The sequence below is a fragment of the Herpailurus yagouaroundi genome, unplaced genomic scaffold (assembly GCF_014898765.1).
Source record: "Herpailurus yagouaroundi ecotype Mexico unplaced genomic scaffold, PumYag 67569, whole genome shotgun sequence".
In the NCBI taxonomy this organism is placed as follows: Eukaryota; Metazoa; Chordata; class Mammalia; order Carnivora; family Felidae; genus Herpailurus; species Herpailurus yagouaroundi.
The window spans coordinates 3,540,951-3,561,131 of record NW_024420375.1 but is presented as its reverse complement, the minus strand read 5'-3'; the positions used below and the strand labels follow the sequence as shown (position 1 = coordinate 3,561,131).

Sequence of the window (20,181 nt, the reverse complement as noted above, 5' to 3'; positions counted from 1 at the left end):
CCCTCCCAAAGGGCTCTTCTGCGCCGCTGCCCCCTCCTCCACCCGAGCCCCCACCCAGCAGTGGGCAAAAGCAAGGGCTCTACTCAGAACCTCTCCCAACCTCGGAATGGTTCAGCTCTTTGACTCTTTCAAGTCTGGTCTGTGAACACTGATTCGCGGTTTTAGTTCGCATCTCCAGGATTTGTGATGGTGAGCGTCTTTTGGCGTATGCACTGGCCATTGAGATTTCTTCTTTGCATTGCCTCGGAGTGGAGAAGGGTCGGGGTCGGGGGGCCAAGTCCAGCCTTTGCGCCAAACCCGCCTGCCAAGAAAGTTCCCTGCGCACACATCCAGGGACCAATGTCATCGCCCACCGAGGTCAAGCGGATGCAACAGAGACGCTGCGGCCCGTAAATAAGACCACATTTGCTCTCCGGCCCTTCGCGGGGGAATATGCCACAGGTCCCATGATCACTGACTGCGGGCTTCCCGTGCCCATTGTCCTATCAGGTTCTGAGAACAGCCGTGGGACAGAGGCCGGCAAATCCTTTCTCGGCAGGTGCTTTACCTCCGTCCCGACGGGTCATCCCCAACCCCGGAGACAGGTGCCATCACAACCCACTCTGTGCACGGGCGGACAGAGGCTAGAAGCCGTGACTCCCAACTGGAAAGTAGGAGGCGGGCCCAGAAGAGCCCGGACAACAGGGCCTACCAACCGGCCGCCACACCCGAGAGACCCAACACCCCGACCTGCTTGGGGGGGGGGGGGGGAGGGCGGAGACCAAAGGCGCTCCACCCCATTGGCCAGGGCCTCGAGGGGCGGGCAAACGAGGGGCGCGCGCTGGTTGGCGGGGGACAGACCAATGAGGAGGCCGTGGCGCGGGCGTCGAATGCGTGTGCAAGCCGCGCGGCGTTTGAGGACTCGTGCGGCCTGGTGCGGCGTCTGTGGTAATTGACTGCGTCGCCCGGAGGACTCGTCGCTCGCCTCGTGCCTCTGCCATCTTGCCTGTGGCGCCGGGGCCAGGGCGACCGTCTTCCCTGAACCAGGGCTGCCGGGCCTCGCGGCATGAGCGCCCCCGATGAGGTGTCCAGCTGTGGAGCGGGTTTCGGGGAGGAGGGCGGGGAGCAGACCGGCGTCGGCCCTGCCAGCCCCGGAGCCCCGCGGGGCCCACAGGGACTAGGTGTGGATCTGGGGCCGCCACCCAGCGGTGAGGACGAGGGCGGGGTCCCAGACCCCGAGGGCTTCGAGTCCGAGCAGGAAGTGACGGAAACGGGAGGGCCCGTGTTCTGGGACCTAGAAGGCCGCCCCGGCTCCCCGACCGACCACACGGGGGACGCCCTGGACTGCGCGTCCCACCTTGCGGACGAGGCCGTGGCAGCCATCGTGCAGCAGCTGACCAACCAGGATGGCCTGGGCGTGCGGAGAAACCCGTACCCGGAGGGCTGCGTCGTGGAGGCGGGCCTGGAGGCAGGGCCCCAAGGGAGAGGCGCGCTTGCCCTTAGCCGCAGAGAGTCGCAGCCGCCTGCCGCCGCCCTTCTCCGCCTCGGTGGGCCCGAGGGAGGCCCGGCCTGGGCGAACCCAAAAAGAAGCACGAAGAGCAGGTCGAACGTCGCCGTGGTGGATCGCCAGCGGCCCTCCGCCGAAAGCCCGCCGAAAGCGAGCTGCTTTCTGACAGCGAGTCAGCAGATGAGTTTAGTGAGATACAGCTGATGAGGGTGAGCATTTACGCCAAAGGAGGAGGCCAACTCAAGCCCAACAGCCCCGAGGATCCCTGGGACACACCCAGACACTCGAAATTCCATGTCAGGGAGAATTTCCTCCACATGCTTGGCTCTTTCCCGTCCTCCGCTCCCCGAGGACTCACTTCGGTTGTGGAGAGTCAGGCCGTTGGAGAGCTGGACATCTCCTCCTCTAGGAAAATGCAGAGCGTGGTCAGGGGGAAGGGAGGGAACAGGCCCAGCTACCCAAGATCTCCTGCTGCTGGCGGTCTGCCCCGGACCACCCCTAAGAAAAAGGTGGCCCAGGAGAAGAAATCCCCAGGGGGGACCTCAAATGTTGCCCTGGGTAGAATGTTCCCTTCCTGGGGGCAGAGAGTCTCCGCGGCACCCCTGGAACCAGCCGCCTTCCCCCCAGTAACTGGTGTTCCGCTGCTTGGGAGGTCCAAGAGGTATTCCTTGGTCCCTCCGGGAACCAAACAGTCCAAGCACACCCCTGCCGGGAAGAAATCTGTCGCCAGGAGGACTCAGAAGGCGGAGCCGGTGGTGGCCGGAGAAGACAATGACTCAAACAGAGACACTGTCCCAAAGGTGAGTAAGCTGTGCTCCTCCTCTGGCCCTTGCCCTTCCCCTCCTTGACCAGCACTTCTTGACCCACGCTCCCTCTGGCCATCCCTCAGGGGCTGCCATTGGGCGCCCCCCCCCCCAGGTCACCGGGATGCTGGACCCGGTCATTTGCACAACGGCAGACATGAAGGTAGCGCTCCATGTGTGCTGGGCACCATTCTGGACCTGGGCACGTTTCCTGCCTCCCCCCAGCCCAGAGAGGGTCTGGGATGGAAGGGAGGGCTGGTAGTTGATTTGGATCGGGGAGCCCCCGCCCCTTGAAAGTTTGGACTGCAAAGCTTCAGTCTTGAGACTCCTGGACTTCCTGATTCCTACTTTGTAGCTGGTGCCCAAGCCTTCCATGCAGGGAGCCTGGGCCCTGTCAGTGGCCCCCTCTTCTCCCGAGCTCAGCGCTGCCTCCTGACCTGGGGCTGACTGAGGGAGAAAGCACTAACTAGCCAGATCAGCTTCTGAATTCCCTTCCCTACGCCCTGCCTCATCCCAGCCCCTAAACATGCGTGCACACGCACACACACACCCGTGTACACCTACTACACCCCCACAAAACACAAAACATCCCAAGTCCAAATGAGTGAGAAATTTTTCTTTTAGCAGCTTTCAGCACACAGGCCAGAGCCGTCTTGTCCGTTCATGCATCGTGAGGCAAGCAGTCGTGGTGACCTCAACCCCAGAGCCCCCCAGTTTCAGGGAAGCTCACAGCCCTTGGCTCCGAGCCAGGGAGACGTCATGCCCAGAGAGCCCGCACCCTCAGGTGAGTGTTGCAGGTTGCACAGGAGTGCAGGGGAGACGGGATCAGGAGGGCCGCCTCTGCCTCTGCCTCTGCCTGTGGCTCTGCGGAGGGTGGAGGCTCAGCTTTGTTCCCTGCCTCCTCTCTGACCCAGGCAGCTTCTCCCATGGGAAACAGGGTGTCGACAGGACCGGCCTTAAGCCACATCATCCTCTGCGTGGGGTTTGTGTGGCAGGGGTGGTTCGTGGACACCCCCAAACCCCAACCCCGGACATAGACTTTCAGCAGAACAGAGCCTTGTTCCACGAAGTCGTATTTGGCCGTGCTGCTCTTCCCAGTGGCTGGCTGTGGCTGCAGCTCTGGGAGAGTCCAGCTCAGAGCCACCGGCCTTGGGGACCACCATCAAGGATGGGCTGGCCCTGGGAGACAGGATACGCACGCCCAGGAAGAAGAGTGGAGCTGCTGGCAGAGCAGGGGCAACTTGTTGCCAGCAGAGGGTGGTGTTGCCTCACGTTAGACCCCACAAAGCCCTTTCCACCTCACTGGGAGCCTTGGAAGCTGGATTTTGTGTTCTTTCCCTCTCAGATGACCAGGAAGCGCTTGTCCACCCCCCAAGACCGGAAAGGCAGCAGCAACCACCTGGAGCACAGGGCTGTCCTCAGGTAATGCTTGCTCTGGCTCCTAGAAACGCAGGCCCCAACTACCTGGTGGGATCCGTGTCCAGGTTAAACTGACATATGTACCCCCCTCCCATTCTGCTCCCCACAGAGGGAAGGCGCCTCCTTTCCACTGAGGGTCCTGTGCCAGTCTAGCCACTGGGCCTTGGTGTGTGGTGCTCACAGGAGAGGGGGAGGATGAGGAGAGAGGCCAGGGTATACTAATATGCTTTTCTCTCTCTCCCATGTTTGTGGGCCTAGTGTCTCCTGCTGCAGAGAGAAGTTGACAACCTGAAAGAGCAGCTTGGTATGAGGAACCTCTAGCTGGGGCTGGGTCAGGGCAGAGGCAGAGGGGGGCTTGGGGGGTGTGTCCCAGTGCAGGACCCGCAATGGGCTGCAGGTGCAGGCAGCCCCACAGGGACCAAGATTCCCATTGGAAGGGGAACTTAGCAGGCTTGACCCTGGAGCCTGCTTTGCGTGTACAGCTAGGTGTGTGCACCAATGGGAAAGTCGCCTACCTGGGTGCACAGTTTGCCAACCACCATGAGTCCCAGAGAATCTCTCTCTTTGGACGTTTAGAGATGCCTCATTGATTTTCCCTTTAACTGCTCTTTGGTGTGGCTTGGACAGTGTGTATTTGTCCAACAAGCTCTGAATGGTTCCGAGTTGACCCAGAACTTGAGAACTACTGGCACGTTTTGTTCCCCTATACGACACATCCATATTTAATTCAGCTGGTGGGTGTGTGGGTCAGTCACAGGGCTCTTTGGATAGGGGCTGGGAGGGGGGGGCGTGGGTTTCAGGTTGCAGGACTAGGCAGTTCTCCAAGGGGACAGGAGCACAGGGTTCTCTGTCCCCGGGTCCGGAGCACCTGCTAATGCCTGTCTCTGTTTCAGCGGCCCTGCAGTCCCTGACTGACCAGTTCCAGACCCCTTGAAGTGAGTGTTACACACACCATACCCCTTCCCACGGTCGTGGCTGCTGAGGAGGGCCGTGGGCTGGCCCTGGCCTGATGCTCTTCTTCCCTGACTCTGCTCTGTTGGACAGGCTGAGTCAGCATCTCTGTACAAGAGGGGCGGCTGGTACCTTTGGAGCCAGGAAGCTGTGCCCAAGCTGCTTCCCTCCCGTTCAACGTTCGACCTCGGCCTGGGCTTCCTCTCCCTGTTTTTTGCCACCTCCCCACCCAAGTTCACAGCACCTTCAAAGTAAAGTACCTCTCATGTTCTCAAGTCTGTCCTCTCTGAGGGGGTGAGGAGGTGGCTGGGGATGAGCAGGAGGGTCAGGGCAGGGAGCTGCTCTATTTTGCAGGCTTTTCCAGAACAGGTGTCGTGTGGTGGGCCTTGTCCTTGAGAGAAGTCTGGGCCACCTCCGCTGGGAACCCTGTAGTCACGCCGGCAGAGCGTCCCCGTCTGGGTGGGGTGTGGGCTCCACCTGGCCGCGCGAGCACCTGCCCCCCTTTCCCCTGCAGGCTCCCTTCAGGCTCTCTCCTAATCTCCTCCTCTTTTTGGGTCTCTAGGTTCCCATTCATCTCCGTCCTTCCCCCTCCCCCTCCTGTAGGGACTCATGACCCCTTCCAGAAGTCCAGTCCCTGTTCCCTTCCCTCCTTGGGACCACTGCCTGCTCTGACTTCTGAGGTTCCCAGGTCACTCCCGTGGCTTTCTGTCATCAGTGGCCTCGCCTGCACCTGTGCTTCCACAGATGTTATAGGGCACAATTGAGCTGCTCCTCCCCCCTCCTGGGCCCAGCCCCCTCTAGGCGTCCTTACCTCCCTCTGGTGCTGCCACCTCACAGGCACAAGGGCAGCTGGCCCAGGAACTGGCGCCTCCTCCTCCTCTCCCATTTAGTGCTCGGCCTTGGCCCTCAGTTTCCAATCCTGTCAGTGCTCCCTCCCTGGGTTCAGAAGCGGGGTAGAGGCAGAAGTCACAGCCCAGTGGGGTGCAGAGCCAGAGAGCAGGTACAGGGCCCAGGGGAGAAAAGCACAGCTTGGTGTCTGGGCTGGAGGGGGGGCGATGGGGCCTGCAGTGGCTCTGGGCCAACCTGGGGCAAACTGCCTGCCAGCACAGCCGTGGGAGCTCTCGTGTCCTTCACGTCCAAGCCTCCTCACTGCCCCTCCTCCAGCCTGGTGATCGCACTGCCCTTGGCTGGAACGTGGCCAGCTTCCATGGCAAGTGTGCGTGATGGGTCTCCATGTGTCTGCACGGGCCCCTTTCCAGTGCCATTTGACCTGCACCGTGAAATGCTAGTTCTGTGTCCCAGGTCAGGCTCCCTGGCTGCCTCTTGAGGTCATGCGAGATTTAGTCTGAACTCCATGTTCATTTGCCGCTCACTGGGGGTTGGGCATTGCTTCCTTCCCTCAGCCAGGAGCCAGGTCTCAGTGAGGTACGGGCAGCTTCTGCCACACCAGACCCTCTTCCCAAGAGACTGGGCGTTTTATGCACAGAAATTCGGGGCGGAGGGGTAGGTCGGTGCCAACAGAACAGTCAAGACTGGGGTTGTGTGTGTGTGTGTGTGTGTGTGTGTCCATCTGTGTGCATGTGTGAATAACATTAATCGGGGATAATCAGCTTTGAGGCAGAGATCTGGGGTTCAAGGAGTAAAAGGAGTGGAGACCATGGTCAAGAACGTGTAAGGGACGGGGCACCTCAGTGGCTCAGTCGGTTAAGCATCCGACTGGATTTCAGCTCAGGTCATGATCTCAAGGTTGGTGAGTTGGAGCCACATGTCCGGCTCAGTGCTGACAATGCAGAGCCTGCTTGGGATTCTTTCTCTCCCCCTCTCTCTTCCCCTCCCTGGCTCAAGCTAGCACTCTCTCTCTCAAGATGAATAAATAAATATTAAAACAACAACAACAACAACCACCTGCAAGGGATTGCATGAGCACAAGCAAGGGTCGCATCTACTTTTCAGGGGGTGCTGTTAAATTCCTAAAACAGGAGGGGAATGACACAGAAGTCCCCAGACCCCAGGACCGGGTTTGGAGACGCTCAAAATGTTGGGAGTTGCCAGAGGAGGCTGCAGATCCTACTGTGCGATGCTGTGAGGTCTGACCCCTCCGGGCTGTTCTGAAGGAACGAGAATAGGAGAGAAGGCTATCTCGGAGTTGCTGGGATGTACCTCATCTTAGCAGTAGAGAGGAGGATCGCCAAGGAGGCTGCTGTGCCCGGTGCTAAGAGAGACACGGGCAGGATGTGTCGGTGAGGATGGCAAGTAGAGAGTGGCTTCTCGGTTCCCCCCGCCCATTCTCACACTGCCTTCCGGAAGGGCCTGTGGCGTGAGCTCAGGTGGACATGCCATCACACGTGGGGTGGGACAAGCACAGACCTCAGCCTGGAAAAGAACATTCGTGGGACTAAATTCTTCCCTTTCAAGCCCCTCACTTGAGAAGGTGGACTTGGTTGCTCAGGCTCTGGCCTTGACCCTGACCCAACGGTTACTTCTTGGCGGGGTAACACAGCACACCGGCTGAGCAAAAGCTTTTGGCAGAGACCTTCCAGCTGGGATGTCCGCCCACGGAGACACGGGCAGGTTGTGAGTGGGGAGGAGTCCAGCACCAGCTCTGCCCCACTGGAGGAAGGAGGGCCAGTGAGCCCAGAGCCCTGGGCTGAAGAAGGCCAGCGTGAAGAAGGGGAGAAGGGGACGTGGGAGGACAGGGTCACAATCCTCCCTGACTAGGTTTGCCAGCCTCCTTTCCCTTCTCTGAGCACACGGCCTGTGTCCCATACTCAGACCAAGTGCCACACAGCAATGTTGCTGTAACCCATGTACATCACAGGCTGTGGCCTGGCCCCTTCAGGTTCCAGGTGGAAGGAAGTGGCAGATGGTGAGGCATAGGTTAAGGGAATACATGTCGGCCCCAGGAGAAAGGAGAAGGTGGGACCCCTGCCCTAATTTAGTGTGCCCCTTTTGCCTTCCCCCTCAAGCCTCCTCTCCAGCCAGGGAGGCAGTGGTGGTTGGCCTGGAGAGCCTTGGACCCCATGCTGCCTCCTCCTGCTACCTGCCCAACACCTGGGCGGATGCCTCCCTCTCCACCTCCTCCAGCACCAGCACCAGTGCCACCACAACCAGCAGGCAACCTTTCTCTGAACAATGGGTAGGAGGAGATGAATGCTGGAGACAGAGCCTGGTGTGGTGGCCAGAGTAATGGTCCTCAAGTTAGATAGGAATTAGAGGTCCATGTCCTAACTCCTGGAATTGGCTAATATGTTACCTTGACAAGGCAATGGGAATTAAGGTTTTAGGTGTAATTATGGTTGCTACTCAAGTGACCTTGAGATGGGGAGACCTTCGCCTGTGTTTGCTAGTTTGCTAGGTTTGGCCAGCCAGCACCTTGGGGTTGCCAGGGTGGCCACATGAGCTGTTCTTGCATGATCCCAGCACACACCATTCGTGTGACTACAGAGTTTTCGGTGCCCCCGTGCTCCCTCAAGGTTGTAGTCCTGGTAACTACCACTCAGGTTTGGAGAACACTGATAGGAATTTGGCCCCATGCCAGCCACTTCTCCTCCTTAGTTCTCTCAAGGTGACCTCTGTCTGACTTTTCCAATCTTTCTTTGAAAGGATAACAATTGCTATTTAATAAGTAACCAATACAAAGATAGAATGGATAAATTACATGAGAGCAAGTATTAACCATATATGTATAAACCCCGTATACACACAATTGTAGATAGTCTACAATTTGACAAGCCATGTGACTACTACCCAGATGAGGAAACGGTACATTGACCCTGAGAAATGCCACATGTGTACATCCCTTTCTGTGAAGGATGCAAAATGCAATGGTCTACATACCGTATGATTCCATTTCTATGACATTCTTGTGAAGTCCAAACCATAGGGACAGAGAAGAGATCGGTGGCTGCCAGTGTGTGGGTGTGAGAGAAGGGATTTATCTATCAGTGCATGACAGAATTTGGGGATGAACATTTTTTGTAGTTTGCTTGTGGTGGTGGTTCCATAACAGTATGTGTTTATAAGGACTCCTAGACCTTGATGTAAATGGTACCTCGATAATCTTGAATTAAAAAAAAATGTGGGGGCACCTGGGTGTCTCAGTTGGTTAAGCATCCGACTTCTTCTCAGGTCATGCTCTCACGGTTTGTGAGTTTGAGCCCCGCATCGGGCTCTGTGCTGACAGCTCGGAGCCTGGAGCCTGCTTCAGATTCTTCGTCTCCCTCTCTTTCTGCCCCTCCCCTGTTTGCGCTCTGTCTCTCCCTCAAAAATAAACATTAAAAAAATTTTTAATGTGAAAATTATATTACAAATAGATATTATTTCTTACTATTTATTTTTCTGAATACGAGGACCATAATCATCTCCTGTCATGGGTGAATCTGGAATATTATAGTACCTTATTTTCTGAAATTAAATCAAGTTTGTATTTTTGCAATGGATGCAATTTAGTCATAGTACATTATGTATTTTCTGTCTTCTACCCTGTAAGATTCGGTTTGATAATATTCTGTTTCTGATCCTTGCCTCTTTGTCATGAGTGTGTGATTTGCCCATGATTTTGCTTTTTCAACTTCCCCTTGTCAGGATTTAGTATCAAGGTTATTGTATCCTCACAAAATGTGTTGGGGAGTGTTCCTCTGTTTCTAGTTTTTCTGTGAATTTGTCACATTGAAAATATTTTTGCTTAAGATGTTTGTCAGAAGTCAGGGGAGGAGCCTGGATTTTTTTTTTTTGTTTTTGACTATTGATATATATCTTTCTGGTTATGGAACCATTCTGGTTGGCTATTCCTTCATGAGTCAGTTTTGGCAATTTATTTTTTTCTAGAAATTGGTCACCTTTTTCTAAGTTTTCAAGTTGATTGGCACAAAATGGTATATCTTTTCCTTCAACTTTTATATTTGAAAATATCTGTCCTACAGAGAGTTGCACAAAAATTGCAAGGAACACTCATACATCCTTCACCTGGATTCACCCATTATTATTTGTCACATTTGTCATCTTCTGTCCCTCCTTTTGTGTGTGTGTGTGTGTGTGTGTGTGTGTTTAATGTTTTATTGAGTAATTTGAGATACCTAGAGAAATTATAGCATACCATCCCTAAGGACATCAGCATATATGTCTTAAGAAAAATAATTGTTGGGCGCCTGGGTGGCTCAGTCAATTGAGCATCCAACTTCGGCCCAGGTCATGATCTCACAGTTCGTGAGTTTGAGCCCCATGTTGGGCTCTGTGCTGACAGCTCAGAGCCTGGAGCCTGCTTCGGATTCTGTGTCTCCCTTGCTCTCTGCCCCTCCCCCACTCACACTGTCTCTCCTCCAAAAATAAACATTAAAAAATTGTTTTTAATTTTTTTAAGTGTTTATTTATTTTTGGGAGAGAGACAGAGTGCGAGCAGGAGGGGGGCAGAGAGAGAGGGAGACACAGAATCCGAAGCAGCCTCCAGGCTCTGAGCTGTCAGCACAGAGCCTGACGTGGGGCTTGAACCCACAAACAGTGAGATCGTGACCTGAGCCAAAGTCAGACGCTTAACCGACTGAGCCACCCAGGTGCCCCTAACAAAATTGTTTTAAAAAAGAAAAGAAAAATAATTGTCCACTACAGAATCTTAATGCAATTATCACCCTGAAAAGCCAACTTTGAGATAATACAATACTTGGTACATGAACCTCACTCTGAATTTCCAATTGTCCTAATATTGTTCTTTGTGCCTGATTCTAAATCAAAAACAAAAACATCGTCTTTCCAGTTAAAGATCATGCACTGCATTTCAGTTGTCAAATCTCTTTAGTGTCATTTAAACTATTTACCCTGACTTTTTTTTTTTTTTTTTTGGTCTTGCATGACATTGACATTTGAAGATCCAGTCCAGGTGTTCAGAAAGCATCTCAAGATGGATTTCTCTGATTGCTTTCTACTGTTTAGATTCAGGTTAAACATGTTGGGCTGGAATACTATATAGGTGATGTTCTGTCCTTCTCAGTGCATGACATCAGGACATTCTTGATGTCACTTTGTCCAAACTTGATCTTAATTTTGATCATTTGGTTTTGTGGTTATTTCTACCCTCTCTTTTCCAATATTGGTGTTTTGCTCCCTTGTTTCCTTGACCAATCTCATTAGAGTTTCACCAATTTTATTCTTTTTCCAAAGAACCAACTTCAGATTTTGTGATCCTGTCTATTATATACTTGTTTCCTCATTCACTAATTTCTTTTACCTTTATTACTTCCTTTATCTTTTCCTGACCTTGTGTTGCTTATTTTCTAACTATTCTCATTAACTTTCAACTATCCTCTTTTAAATATATGCATTAAAGGTACTCTTTTAATTACACCACAGATAGGTTTATGAGTAGTATTTTTGTTATCATTCTGTTAGAAATAGGGGGACAATGCAAATTTCCACTTTTGTGGGCAGGATCAATGAAATAGTGGCATATTTCTATGAGGGAATATTATTTTATCAGCAAAAGTATATAAAGTCTCACTACACAGAATAATGAGAATGAATCTTACAAACGTAACAATGAATAAAAGTAAAAAATAATACTGACATATTTAATAAATCCATTCATATAACTGTAAATAATAGGCAACACTAATGTATCATTTAAAGACATATATAGGGTGGGCAGCTCTTCCTGTCCTCAGGTCCTATCCCTGTGCTTTAATAAAATCACCTTTTTGCACCAAAGACGGCTTCAAGAATTCTTTCTTGGCCATCAGCTCCAAGCCCCACGAACCCCCCATCACCCCAAAACTTCATCATATGGTATCCAACGTGGGGCTGTGAGTCTTTTCATCTGGACTCTGAGCTTCGGTGCAAATTCGGGGAGTACTTCTCTTTTCTTCCTTTACTCTCATTTCAGGGGCTTCTCGAGGAGTATGGTCTTATTGGAACACTTTCCTGTCGACTGGTCAGGCTGAATCCTCTAGCCCGTGGCTACTCGATGAGGAGAAGAAAGCCTGCCTATTGGCTGGAAGTTAGTACCCTGGCTGGAATGGTAATAAGACCCAGACACTTGATGCCCTCTCTTTACTCCTGTCCTTATACAAAGTTGTCTGTCTTGGGCACAGTACAGCCACCCGAGGCATCCCTCAAACAAAATCACTATGACCACTGAGCAGCCAATGAAGGGCTCCTTAAGGAGGATGCTAGCATCCCCCCACCCCACTTCCCCATTGCATTCTAGACTACAGATGGGTGCCTGGCACGTGGACCTGAGTCTGCCTTGCTGAGAAGGCTGAGAAGAAACCACTGTTTTTGACCCATGGAAAACACTAGAAAAGTTTTACAAGGGAGAATTACCTAACTCTGTAATTTTAGTAGTAGTTCGTAGAGGACATTGATGGAAAACAGTAAGGTCAGAAATCCATCATCATCTAAGTGACATTCCAACACATATAGTCCTTACAGCCAACTTCCCTAGGAAACAGTCCCTGGTTGGGTTTTAATTCAATTGAGTACTGGTGTCAGCCAGCTCCCAGTGGAGGTCCTGTGGCCCAAAGTGGCTAGACCAGAGATGTGGAGGCGATCACATTAGACCAATGAGGAGGAAACCTCATGTGGGAGTCTTAAGATTGGCAGTCATCCTGGTGACTTAGGTGACTGTCCCATGCCCAAGACAGACAACTTTGTATAAGAACAGGAATAAAGACAGGGCATCAAGTGTCTGGGTCTTATTACCATTCCAGCCAGGGTACTAACTTCCAGCCAATAGGCAGGCTTTCTTCTCCCCATCGAGTAGCCACGGGCTAGAGGATTCAGCCTGACCAGTTGACAGGAAAGTGTTCCAATAAGACCATACTCCTCGAGAAGCCCCTGAAATGAGAGTAAAGGAAGAAAAGAGAAGTACTCCCCGAATTTGCACCGAAGCTCAGAATCCAGATGAAAAGACTCACAGCCCCACGTTGGGTGCCATATGATGAAGTTTTGGGGTGATGGGGGGTTCATGGAGTTTGGAGCTAACAGCCAAGAAAGAATATTTGAAGCCATCTTTGGTGCAAAAAGGTGATTTAGTTATGTTGGAGAAATGAATAAAGTACTCTGCCAAAGATGGCTGACGGGACTAAAACAAGCTCTGGTCTCTAGCTCAGAGACCCCTCTTCCGTGTTCTTCTTGCCCTGTTTGCCTTGCAAGCAAAAACCCGCCACAGATATGGAAGCTGACAACTATAAATTACCCTTCCCACTTGCATTCGGCACTCAGACCTTTGGAGAAACGGTCTCCTCTGAGCCCACGAGTGTTAAATAAATCTCCAATTCACCAAGATCTCCGAGTGCCGCTTGGTTTTTCTGCCAGTGTTCCAGCCTGGTTCCATAACATATTTTGTTCCCTGACCAGGAAACCCAACCATGCTGTCCCATTGTTGCCACCAGTTTCGAAGAATGGCGAGGCGGTGACAGAGCGAGAGACAGCAAGGGAGAAGGTGCACCCTGCCTGAATTTTGGCAGTCTCCCGCTCAGTCGCCTTGGGATGGCCCCGCTCTGCCATTCCCGCCAGACTCAAAGAGACCTTGTAGGTGAGGACATGGACCCGACGTCAGAACCGGTAAGGCTGAGGCCCCAAAGTAGTCAGGCCCACCCAAAAGGGTGGAAGGGGGACCTGATCAATCCCCAGAGACCTTAGTGGTCTCACAGGTAGAAAATTTTGCGGGAGGGAATGTAATAGCCTCTGGCGTGTGTGTGTGTGTGTGTGTGTGTGTGTGTGTGTGTGAATGTGCAGCTCAGCCAGGCTTGCCAGTCAAGTTTGAGTTTGTGGCTCCATGGACAGGCACCCTTAAGGTCCCCAAAAGTCTACAGAGTCTGAGTGGGCTCTCCTGCGTCGCGGTGAAAGCATACAGTCCAGGGCAGCATTAGATTAGACTCCAATCTCAAGTCACAAAGCTGCTTCCGCTACAGCCAAGCCTCACCTAAAGTTTCCCTCAGGAACGCGACCAGTAGAGTATCCAATTAGTGCTCTTATCAGAGGGGATACCCTCCCTTTGTCTGTCTCTGCAACACCGAACATGAGAAAGGAGTTAATAATGGGATCAAAACAGACTAAGCCTACAATTTTAGAGTTCATGCTCAAAAATTTTAAAAAGGGATTTTCAGGCGATTACGGGGTGAAAATGACACCCAGGAAGTTAAGGACCTTTTGTGAACTAGAATGGCCCATATTCAATGTAGGATGGCTCCTGGAAGGGACATTAGATGCTCAAATAGTGCAGCGGGTTTGGCTGATAGTCACTGGAAACCCAGGTCACCCTGGTCAATTTCCATACATCGATTGCTGGCTTGAAATTGCCCAAAATCCTCCACTTTGTGTGCGATTCATCCATAGCAAGCAGAACCAGGCAAAGGTTTTAGCCATTTCATCTGGAGACTCACCCAGCCAAAGAAGCAACCCACCACTCCCCTCGTGTTTGCAGGAGACCCGGAGGAAGATCCCATATTTCCACCACCTTATGACTCACCAGCCTCCCTCCCCACCGCCCCTGAGCTTGAAACTCCTCCCCGGTCTGTCTCTCCTCCTCCTCCTCCTCCTCCTCCTCCTCCTCCTCCTCCTCCAACACCACCACAGCCACCACCGCCCATCTATCCTCCCCTCCCAGATCCGGAGCACCCTCCCCCACAAGGGCCAGCAGCCAGACTGTGCCCCAGACCCAGACCTAACGCTCTCCAAATGCCTGTAAGGGAGAGGAGAGAGCCTGAAAGAATGAAGACGGAACAGTCCAGCCCAGCCGTTCCATGTTGTATTATCAACCTTACTCTACAACTGACCTCCTCAATTGGAAACACAACACTCCATCATACTCTGAAAAGCCATAAGCAATGGTCGACTTGATTGAGTCCCTCTTCCAGACCCACCGACCGTCTTTGGAAGATTGTCAACAGTTACTCCGCACTCTGTTTAATACGGAAGAAAGAAGAAGAATGAAAGAAACACGATAGTACCTAGAAGATCACTCACCTCCAGGGATCAATGACCCTGCTGTCTGGGCTCAATCTGCCACACCTCAATCTGTCACCTCAAGAAGTTGGAGAGCTTTGCCAGGATGAATATCACTCAGCTGATAGAGGTCGCCAATAAAGTTTTCATGAACAGAGAAGTTGCAACCAAAAGAGAAGCAGAGAGAAGACTAAAAAAGAAGGCCACCCTTCTTGCAGCAGCACTAAAAGAAACAGACACTGCAAAGACAGGAAGACCCCAACCACCAAAAGGGGGGAACCCCAGAGCCCCCTTAGCAAAGGACAAATGTGCATACTGCAAAGAGAAAGGACACTGGAAGAATGAATGTCTGAATCAGAAGGGGCCCTCAAAACCCAGCTGATATTCGGAGGAACCTTGAGGTGAGAACCTCGTTGGTCTGGCTGGGATAGAAGTGGACTAAAGGGGACTGGGCTCTTTCTCTCTTGGCCCCCATGAGCCCATGGTCGAAATGAAAGTAGGGGGCCGAACAATAACTTTCATGGTTGACATTGGGGCTAAACACTTGGTTGTTACTTCCCCAGTAGCCCCTTTCAGCCAAAAGACAGCAACCATACTTGGGGCTGTCAAGCTCGACAGTGTAAACTTGGGGGTCACAAGGTCTGGCATGAGTTCCTCTACTTACCTGACTGCCCAATTCTTCTCCTGGGCCAAGATCTGCTCTCCAAACTTGGGGCCCAGATAACTTTTGAACCCACTGGACACACAAGCTTCCAATTAAACTCAAGACAAAAGGAAACCCTGGTCTTGGCAATTACCCTGCCAAGGGAAGAAGAATGGAGACTATTCTGCACCCAGGCCCAACCCTGTAGCCCCTCAGAATTCAGGCTTACATTCCCCTTTGTCTGGGCTAAGGATAACCCACCTGGACTAGCTTGGAGTCAGGCCCCCATCATTGTTGAACGGATCCCTGGAGCCCAACCTCAGAGACAAAGGCAGTACCTCCTTCCACTCGAGGCTAGAATGGGTATACAAGAGCACCCAGTGGTTCTGAACCTGTATACTCTCCTCAGCCAAATTCCGGGGTCAGCCAGATGGTTACATGCCTCGACCTAAAGGATGCTTTCTTCTGCCTCCACCTGGCTCCTCAAAGTCAACCATTGTTTGCCTTTGAATGGACTGAGCCCATTACAGGGTGCCAGATGCAGCTGATCTAGACACGACTTCCCCAAGGCTTCAAGAACTCACCCACTCTTTTGGAGGAAGCACTAGCTGCAGATCTCGCCAACTTTCCAAAGGAAACCACAGAGTGTGTCCTCCTCCAATATGTAGACGACCTCCTCCTTGCAAGCGACACCCAAGAAGACTGTATGAAAGGTACCAAGGCCCTCCTGTAGCTCCTATCCTACTCAGGGTACTGGGCCTCCTGGAAAAAGGCACAGATTTATCAGCAGCAGGTCCGATACTTAGGCTTTCTCTTCACAAAAGGAAAAAGAGAACTAGGACCGGAAAGGAAGAAGGTTATCACCACACTGCCACAGTCCCAAAACAAAACGAGGCTTGTGTGAATTTTTAGGGGCCGCAGGGTTCTGTTGCATTTGGATTTCCGGATTCTCAGCCATAACGAGGCCCCTCTATGACCTGTTGGGAGTGCCAGACCGGGAGCCCCTCGCATGGACTGAGGAGGGAAGGGCTGCTTTCACAGAAATAAAGTTGGATCTAGGACGAGCCCCAGCCCTGGGTTTGCCTGACATAGAAAGGTCCTTTAGCCTCTTTGTACATGAAAAGGAGAAAATAGACCTTGGAGTGCTCAGTCAGAGCATGGGACCTTGGCAATTGCCAGTGGCCTACCTGTCAAAAAAACTTGATCCTGTGGTTGTAGGATGGCCACCGTGCCTCAGAGCTTTGGCAACCACAGTCCTGCTCATCAAGGAGGCAGACAAACTCACACTGGGACAAACGCTTGATGTTAAGGTACCACATGCCGTCATGTCCCTCATGAGCACCCAAGGATATCGTTTCCTCTCCAATTCTTGGCTGATACAATACCATGGCCTTCTCTATGAAAACCTAAGGGTCGCTCTTGAAACAGTAAGAACACTAAACCCAGCCACCTTCCTTCCCACGGAGGAAGGAAAACCCAACCATGACTGTTCCAAAGTAGTGGATGAAGTCTACAGCAGCTGCCCGGACCTCCAAGACCAGGCTGTAACAAGCCCAGAGATCACCCTGTTCAGCAATGGGAGCAGCTGTTTATAAGAGGACAGCCGAAGAGCAGGATATGTGGTAACCACAACCACTGAAGTTCTGGAAGCCAAGGCCTTGCCAAAAGGATGGTCAGCACAGCAAGCTGAACTGTACACCTTAACCCCAGCCCTCATCCTTAGCAAAGGTAAACGAGTTAACTCTACACTGATTCCCATATGCCTTTGCTACTGTGCATGTACACGGGGCCATCTATAGAGACAGAGGCCTCCTTACTGCTGCAGGGAAAACCATCAAAAACAAGGAAGAAATACCAAAGCTTCTTGAGGCTGTATGGCTGCCAGACAAGGTAGCTATCGCGCACTGTAAGGGACATCAGAAAGGAGATGACCCCATAACTCAAGGAAATCGCCTGGCCAACAGAACACCCAGAGCGGCAGCCTGTGGTGACCCAGGTGAAGCTTCTACCTACACTATGATTCTTGAGCCCTAGAGGGAAGCCTCCCCGCCCCTGTACACAAATGAAGAAAGAAGTTGGGCCGTGACAGAAGGGGGCACACTAAGCAAAGAGGGATAGTGGGTCATGCCAAATGGACACATCTTTGTCACGTCGTCTATGGGAAAACACCTAGTGAAGGAATATCACTAACTCACACACCTAGGGAAAACTGCACTAGAGGCCCTCCTCAAAAAGAACTACTATATCAGCCAGCTGCCAGCATTATGCCGGGCTGTCAGTGAACAATGTGTAACGTGTGCCAAAAACAATGCTTAGTCTGCCCCACAGCCCCCGCCCGGCACGCAAAGGATGGGGGCCTCCCCTTTTGAAGACTTAGAGGTGGACTTTACTGACATACAACCAAATAAAGGGTTCAGGTACCTTCTTGTAATGATCTGCACATATTCAGGATGGGTCGAAGCATTCCCGACCAGAACGGAACAAAGTCGCGAGGTGGCCAAAGCTCTTCTACAGGAGATTGTGCCTCGGTTTGGTCTACCCTTAACCATACACAGTGATAATGGACCTGCATTTGTGGCAGACATTATACAAACCCTGACAAAGTCCCTCAACATTACCTGGAAACTGCACACTGCTTACTGACCCTGGAGCCCAGGGAAAGTAGAGGGGATGAATCACACCCTCAAGGAAACCCTGGCTAAATTCCACCAAGAGACTAATCTCCCATGGCAAGATTTACTACTGCTGGCCCTCCTGCGTGCCTGATGCATGCTTGGGGCACTAGGACTCTCCCTTTTTGAATTATTATATGGGCGACCCCCCCCCCCCATGTTTAGCAAAACCCCCAGGAGACCTACACCAGATTGGAGACAAGGGAATAAGAAAACAGCTCCAGACCTTGGGGGAAGTCCCAAACAAGTTACAGAGATATACCACAGAGAGGGCCCCAATCACCCCTTTCTGCCAGGAGACTCTGTGTGGGTCAAAGATTGGAAGAGGGAACCTCTTAGGCCGCGGTGAACTCATATTGTTATTGACAATAACTCATATTGTTATTCTAACTCCTACAGCACTTAATGTTTCAGGTATCACCCCATGGGTCCATCACTCCAGAGTTAAGAAGACCAGCTCAGAAGAACCCACAACCTGGCAAAGTGATCCAGATCCAGTCAACCCACTTAAACTGACCCTCAAAGGGGCGCTGGCCTCTGAGACCTCCAGCCCTGATCCAGCCACACTCCGGAAGCTGGCTGGCCTGCAAATGGCAGAAGCTTGAGGAATCAATGCATGAACCAAGCCCAGGGGTTTGGATGCAACTCTGCCAGCCTTTGCCCCTTACTGGTGTCATAGCCCTGATCTTACTTCTTACTGTTGGGCTGATAGAGACTGCACCAACAAGCTGGACATGAGACAAAAGATGCATGCTGGGTCTCACATACCTCCTCTGGATGGGAGGATTATTAAGTATTGCCTGCATATTATGATAACCTCTCTCACCCTCACAACTGTCACTTACCCACTTTGCCCCCAGGATTGTTATATGACAATAAGGGGGTCAAGGGCGTTCAGTGCCTTCACTTCCCTCCACAAAGATTGCTACAAGGGAAAAACACCGACTGTCAGTCACCCGGTGCCCCAAGTGTATTGGACCATAGAGATAACCCAAAATATGAGGAACCCATGTCTCAACAAGGGCCTCCAGAAAGGGAAGCAAGCTTGCTACACTTACTTTCCTCAATGGGGGATCTCGGACGGGGGAGGGGTGCAAGACAGGGCCCTTCAAAAAGTTATGAAGGATACCCAGGATAGGGTAATACAAGCTGTAAAGGCAACCACTCCCCCGGCAGTCTACCAGGTGTGAACCTTTCAGCCCTCAATCAGATGCTTACCAATTCCCCACTCCAGCATTGGGCCAACACTACTCTACAAGTCCTCCATAAAATAGTTAATCACACCCAAACCTGCTGGATGTGCCTGCCCCTCAGCTGGAGGGCTTGCTTAGCCACTCCCATCCCTTTGACCTGGGAGGCTCCTGAAAATCTCAAAACCAACACCTCTGTCTTGATTGGACCCCTGGCCACTGGGGTCTGCCTCACAAATGCTGACAAACTAATCTGTACAGTCCCTGAAGGTATGAACAGTACCTCTCTATGCGGAAGAAATATAACCTTAAAGAGGAATACAACCCTATGTTCAACCCCTGGGGTGTTCTATCTGTGTTCTAATTCGGCCTACCGATGCTTAGAGGCCAACTGGACTCAGATATGTTATTCTGTCTTCCTAACCCCTGAGATATCTGTATACACTGAAAATCAGCTCCTAACAGCTTTAGCCCCAAGTCCTGGGCTAAACAGGCAGTCCTGCTACCCGTTCTGATAGGAGCAGGAATTGCGACAGGAATAGGAACTGCAATAGGGGGCATAGGTTCATCCATAGGACTATACCATAGACTATCTCAAGAGATAAATGAAGACAAGGAACAGGTGGCAGATTCTCTGGTAATCTTACAAAGCCAAATAAACTCTCTGGTGGCAGTGACCCTCCAAAATAGGCGAGCCCTTGACCTCCTCACTTCAGAAAAAGGAGGGACTTGCATCTTTCTGGGGAAACCGGAACCAGTCAGGAATAGTTACAACTAAGGTTAAGGAACTCAAGGAAAGAATTCAACGTAGACAACAGGAAAGTATCAATCAATGGAAAGGATGGGATCACACGGATTGGGCATCCTGGCTTCCTGCCCTGGCGGGGCTCCTCCTCTCCATAATTTTACTTTTATCCATCGGCTCCTTTATACTGAATGCCGTGGTACGTTTTATTGAAAACACTGTGTAAGGGTTGAATTGTAGGGCTAACCTGTAGCCTTGAGAAATAACAGCTTTGTTTTGACACTGTAGGTTAAGAGATAACAGCCTTGTCCTATCAATCAAGGGAACAAAAGTTCA

At 51.7% G+C, this 20,181-nt stretch overlaps 1 protein-coding gene across 1 annotated transcript; it reads left to right on the top strand.

Annotated features, from left to right (window-relative positions):
* The first annotated feature begins 1,045 nt into the window (after positions 1–1,045).
* On the top strand, positions 1,046–4,923 carry LOC121025286 (uncharacterized protein CXorf49 homolog). Its single transcript, XM_040467788.1, is given in 5 exon segments — positions 1,046–1,642; positions 1,645–2,286; positions 2,917–3,073; positions 3,967–4,012; positions 4,602–4,923. Coding segments are annotated over 4 exon segments (1,422 nt in total). The 3' UTR covers positions 3,993–4,012; positions 4,602–4,923.
* The last annotated feature ends 15,258 nt before the right edge of the window (positions 4,924–20,181 follow it).